Genomic DNA, 6200 nt, shown 5'->3' with positions numbered 1-6200 from the left:
AAATCAAACATAAAACGAACAAACTCGAGCATAAAAATCGCCAAAATCAGGGAAAAAATGGTGAAAAAACTAAGAAAAATTGCATAAAAATCGAAGCAAAAAATCGCTTAAAAAATTGGGAAAAATCGCATAAAAATGCTCAAACAAATCACAGCAAAAATCATAAGAATATAATCAATAGAAAGAATTGAATTACTTACCTAAGAACAAGAGGAGAGAGAAAGTCAAGCTTTATGGAGAGAGAGAGAGAGAAGCTGGTAATTTGAGCATGGGTTTGGAGGATGAGTTGAATGTGTGGGTAGGAAGGGTTTTATTTGAACGCAAATTTACACTTTTGCCATTACTCTTGGAGTGATCTCAGCTGTTGGATTTTGTTCTATTTAATGGTTGCGATGTATTCTCATATATGATAGATTTCTCATATAAAGACCTATTCTCACCGGATCCCTCCCCTATATATATATATATATATATATATATATATATATATATATATATATATATATATATATATATATATATATATATATATATATATATATATATATATTCCTCAAACTCTAATTTGTAGCAATAACAAAAATATGACTTTGAATACACTACTTAGGACAACAAAATATTCATGTTTAATCTATCATCCAAAAGTTATGCATTTATATTTCCTACTACTCGGCATCATTCACTCAGCAAACTCTCTATTCTCACCAAATCCTTTATTTCCAAAAGCCCATAATTTACACAATTATGGTGATTTACCTCATTTTAGGATGCTCAATAGAAAACTTATAACTGATTGTTCTCCTATAAATCCATACCTTCGTATACGTACTGATGCCGTTTCTCCTCTCGCCGCTGAGCAGATCATTACGGTAACTGTTTCCGGCGTCTTACACCCATCGGACAAGGATTGGGTTGCTATGATTTCACCCGCTCATTCAAAGTACGTATATAACACAATATACTATTAATATCTTAGACTATTTATACTTTGTATATATATGTAGCAAACTACAAATATAATTATGTGAAATTCTCTAGTAAAATTTCTTACAATAATGTATCATGTTAATATTTTGCAGTGTACGAAACTGCCCTTTTAATGTTATTCGATATTTAGAGACGGGGGATCTCAGTGATCTTCCTCTCCTCTGTCATTACCCTGTTAAGGTAAGATGTTCTATTTGCACACGTAACAAATTTACATACAAATTCATTCTCATTACTACCTTACGAGTACCAAATTAAATAGCATCTTAAGTTAAGACAAGTTTATAAATGATTAGCTTTATATTGTAGATAAGTTCAATTTTTTAAAGGTACAAATGATCTATTATGCTATAAAGATGAACAAACACCTTGATTTCGATCTTTTCTCGAATATATTCTTGATTTCTAACTCTTCTTATTACTCTAAATTCTAGGCAGCGTACTTAAAATCTGATCCAGATTATCTAAGTTGCAAAAAAAGTGAATGCAAGGAGAATAGTACAAGGGGTACATGCTTAGTTACAACGTGCACGGCCTCATTAAGATTTCATGTCATCAACATACGAACAAATATAACATTTGTGTTGTTTGGCAATGGCTTCAAAGACCCTTGCATCTTCAACAAAACTCAGACAGTACATTTCGCGAATCCTGATCAGCCACTCTACGCGCATATCTCAAGTATAGACTCAACCGGGAAATCCGTACTCTACTAAACTTATTAATCATGCTAGCTAAAAATTCTCTGATTTTTATTACTTTCATAATTTGGTAAAGAATAAGGGTATGTTCTCTTCAGCTTAAGTTTAGTTTAGTTTAGTTCAGTTTAGTTCTTAATATCCTCTTCTCATAAAATATTCAGTTCAGCTCCAATCGGTTCAAATCAGTTCAATAAATCAAAACAGGCCCTAAATATGTTTAATTTGCAGATGAGAGTTACATGGGTTAGTGGAAGTAATTCATCTCAAGAGGTTCGATATGGCAATGGGAAATCGAAGAAATCTTTTGTCACCACTTTCACTTCAGATAATATGTGTGGTACGTAATAATTGTTCTTGTACAAATAACTCCATTGTCGATGTGTTAAAATACTTGAGTGTGTACACTACAGATCATATTATAAAAGATTTAAGATTGATGTAATCGAAAAAGATGTATGTCATAATAATTAATAAGAAAACATTGTGAGGCCTAAATGCACATGAAAGGTTGAATTTGTACAAGATTTTTAAGTCATAAGAAGATTATATATTTTTCGAGACAAACTACATAATCATGTGACAGGCTAGAGTATTGTTATACATTCTTCTCTGTTTTTAAACAACCACTATAAAATTTTCAAATTACACGATGATTGAATTGATGGAAATTAATGTGGGCGTACATAGGTACACCAATAAAAAGTCCTGCACAAGATTTCGGGTGGCATGATCCAGGTTACATACATTCAGCAGTTCTAACAGGTCTTCTGCCTTCAACGAGATATTCGTTTAAGTATGGAAGGTATATATGTAACGTATTTAAATGATAAATCATACTTTGTATATGAGTTTTTCTTGCCTGTACATCTTCATTAGTTACCTTTAATTGTTGCACGTAACAGAACAATATATATAATCGGTGTCATACAGTCCAATATGTTTTATAATTTGCCTACTAATATAAATGCAGTAATTTAGTTGGATGGAGCGACGACATCAAGTTCAGGACTCCACCAGCAGGAGGATCGAACGAGTTAAAGTTTATAGCATACGGAGATATGGGAAAAGCTCCTAGAGATGATACCGTTGAGCATTTCATTCAGGTAAAAACATCATTAAATATAGTGTTGCATTGAAGAGATGAAAGCTTTTGTTAAAAATTTAAGTTTAATTTATCTTATATTCTGAATTTTGCCAACAATATTAGCCAGGATCTTTGTCAGTGGTGGACGCGATAGCTGAGGAAGTCGATTCAGGCAACATTGATTCCATTTTTCACATTGGAGACATCAGCTATGCTACTGGTTTTTTAGTTGAATGGGACTACTTTCTTCATTTGATTAGTCCCTTTGCATCTCAAGTACCCTACATGACTGCTATCGGCAACCATGAAAGGTACAATAAAAACACGACTAGCATTAGGGCCTTAGTGGTGCACTTAACTTTTGTTCCGTGTCAAAAATCAATTGCAAACCATTTACCTCTATATACATAAATATAAGACTTCATGTACTAAAATTGCTTATGATACTATGAGTTATAACATTATTTCTTTGTATTCACATTTATTGGTTATGATCTCATGAATTCAAAACAGAGATTACCCTGGTTCGGGATCAATGTATATAACAACAGACTCGGGTGGAGAATGTGGGATTCCTTACGAAACATACTTTCAAATGCCAACCTCGGCTAAGGATAAGCCATGGTATTCGATCGAGCAAGGTCCTGTTCACTTTACTGTCATTTCTACTGAGCATAATTGGAAGCCTTACTCTGAGCAGGTATAAAAATATTAAAGTTTGAAAGAGCTAATCAAGTGTAATTGTATGTATTTATACATTTTTCAATATACACATCAGATAAAATGTTGTACTTTAGAAACGGAGGTAGTAATATTTATCGAAAACTGACTATCTTTTGTTTGTGTTTATTAAAAAAATTACTCCATATTATTTCGAGCAGTATAACTGGATGAAATCAGACATGGAATCCATAAACAGAACAAGAACTCCTTGGCTAATTTTTACAGGGTATGTTGAAATGTTACATCATTAATCTCTAAAAATTCATTTTAATTTACACTTTCTTAATCATCTTTTTATGCATATATAATTTCATTTTGACTTACTGAATAGTACAATAGTGTATGAACTTTTCAGGCATAGACCGATGTACAGTTCCGATCTTCTATCATTTTTCAGTGTTGATAGCAACTTTGCTAAATATTTGGAGCCATTGCTACTCAAAAATAAGGTATTAATTTCTTGCTAGACCGCGATACATGTTTTATATCAGTCAAAGTTTATAGATTTATGTTGTGATGATCCTTAAATTGTAATGTACATAGGTTGATATGGTGATGTGTGGACATGTTCATAACTATGAGAGGACTTGCGCGGTCTATAAAGGCGAATGCAAGGCTAACCCTATGAAAGATGAGAACAGAATCGACACATTTGATAATACTAACTATAGTGCTCCTATTCATGTTGTTATGGGAATGGCAGGCTTCAGTTTGGAAGCATTCTCAGTCATTGTAAGTTTTGATTTCTTTGCCTTATTTTAGACGAAATATGTCTATCAATAACAGTTCAAGATAGGAAGAAAATAAGTTGAACCAAACAACTGTAACAATTTTATGTCAAGATTGCATGGTGAAGTTATACTTAGTGATTATTTATGAATTTGCTTTGAATTATAAATCTTTGTTATGAACATTTTACAGGTAAAGAATTGGAGTATCACAAAGCTAACTAGGTTTGGATATACAAGAGTACATGCAACAAGGAAAGAGTTACACTTAGAGGTTAGTATACATGATCTATGTTACTCAGACTCGGGTACCCATGTCCGACACGGGTACGTATCTAAGTGTCCGACTCGACTATTTTGTTAAAAAATTATATGATTTTGAAGTAAAATAAAGTGTTCAAGTGTCATACCCATGTCCGAGTGTCATAAAATGAGGTGTCCGAGTAACACAGTACATGATTATATTAGAATAGGTTAAGCAAAAAATTACCGGATGACAAAAAAGTTAAGGAAAAGTATATGCCAATAATTATTATAATATTATAAAAAGGAGTTTTAGAATTCCTTAGCTTGTTCGCAGTTAACCGTTATGTTCTTCTGTGACTTCCAGTTTGTGAACTCAAAGACGAGAAAAGTGGATGACTCCTTTCGAATCATAAAGACATAGACATGATAAATCTAAGACGCTTAGACGCACATATAGTCGTGTAAGTATATTTGTATATGCAATTTGAAGATCCCGTGGTCAAACACTTTACAAAAGTCAAATGGTAGTTAATGGATATGTTTGTACTATATATGCAATATTTATAAAATCGTTAATTTATTTAGGTGCAATTGTTACACAGTTATTAGGCGAGGTTGTCTAAGGGTCTGTTCTCATTGACTAAACTCGGTTGAACTGAACTAAACTGAACTGAGCTCAACTGAACTGAACTAAGCTGAGCTGAGCTGAGTTGAGCTGAACTGAACCGAACTCAACTGAAATGAATATTTTAAAAGAGAAGGAAATTAGGAGCTCAACTGAACTGAACTAAACTGAACTGAGCTGAACTGAGCTGAGCTGAATTGAATTTCAACGTATAAGAACGGGCCCTAAGACACTATTGTAAAGAGTCCACGAGGACTCTAATAACACGACGTTGGTATTAAATTGTGTTTAAATGGTATCATGTAAGGATTAAATTGATACCAACAAAACATTTTTGCATTAGTTAATAATATTGAATAAGTATTTTATTTTCGTATTAAGATGATACCATCTAAACACATTTTAATACCAACGTCGTGTTAAAGTCCTATTGGACTTTATACATTAGTGGTGTATACTTTCCCGTGATTAGGCATGTTCAGGGGTCAAATATTTGGTTGTTTTAAAGTAGAAATCTAATATTAAACTTGTAAATTATTATTAAGGTGCTTAGTCAGATAATTTTTTTTAACAAAGTTAAAATTATGGTATGATAAAATTTTAGGCAACTGGCATATAGTCGGTCATAAGATTTGGTCATAAACGAGTTGGAAGAGACAAACGTAATAAAATAGCATGTAACCAAGGTATTTCGAGCTCCCTTAAATTTTGTGAATACCCTTAGTCTTGTTGAAGTTCTCCGATCAATTTGTATTTTGGTGTTTAGAGAGTCACAAGGGCGAGGGTGAGAATTCATTCTAGAATCTCCAGGAATCATAAAAAAAAGGTATAACCACTTGAGCTATCCTTCACTCTCTCCAATCAATTTGTGGCGGTGTGTAATTGTGTAATCTTGTATGTGTAGTGTCAATAGCATACAAAATAGCTTAATTGCTTGCTTTGTCGGATAGAGTATGAAAATGCAACCGTTGATGTTAGACCTTTCATATCGTTGAATTGTTGCAATCATGCGAACGGCAAGAGTTTGAGCTAATTAAGGAAAAAGATCCAAGAAAAGGACCACCAATAAAATCAAATTGATTTATGATACTTATTGTATTGATGAA

At 32.8% G+C, this 6200-nt stretch overlaps 1 protein-coding gene across 1 annotated transcript; it reads left to right on the top strand.

Annotated features, from left to right (window-relative positions):
- Positions 1-647: 647 nt before the first annotated feature.
- On the top strand, positions 648-4890 carry LOC145594340 (putative inactive purple acid phosphatase 27). Its single transcript, XM_081650670.1, has 13 exons — positions 648-940; positions 1080-1167; positions 1422-1691; positions 1917-2025; positions 2376-2490; positions 2659-2791; positions 2896-3083; positions 3286-3472; positions 3654-3721; positions 3851-3944; positions 4039-4227; positions 4417-4497; positions 4834-4890. Exons 1-13 carry the CDS (start codon positions 648-650, stop codon positions 4888-4890), a joined length of 1872 nt encoding a protein of 623 aa, XP_081506796.1.
- The last annotated feature ends 1310 nt before the right edge of the window (positions 4891-6200 follow it).

Source organism: Chenopodium album, chromosome 19 (assembly GCF_948465745.1).
Source record: "Chenopodium album chromosome 19, dcCheAlbu1.1, whole genome shotgun sequence".
Lineage (NCBI taxonomy): Eukaryota > Viridiplantae > Streptophyta > Magnoliopsida > Caryophyllales > Amaranthaceae > Chenopodium > Chenopodium album.
The sequence above is the reverse complement of the archived record's forward strand: the minus strand, read 5'-3'. Positions and strand labels throughout refer to the sequence as shown.

What these genes read in the sequence shown, in the direction of transcription:
- LOC145594340 (XM_081650670.1), top strand. Translation starts at nt 648, where the DNA reads ATGCATTTATATTTCCTACTACTCGGCATCATTCACTCAGCAAACTCT. An exon ending in TAGACTCAACCGGGAAATCC is followed by an intron (nt 1,692 to 1,916) that starts GTACTCTACTAA and finishes TTTAATTTGCAG; the next exon opens with ATGAGAGTTACATGGGTTAG. An exon ending in GCTATCGGCAACCATGAAAG is followed by an intron (nt 3,084 to 3,285) that starts GTACAATAAAAA and finishes AATTCAAAACAG; the next exon opens with AGATTACCCTGGTTCGGGAT.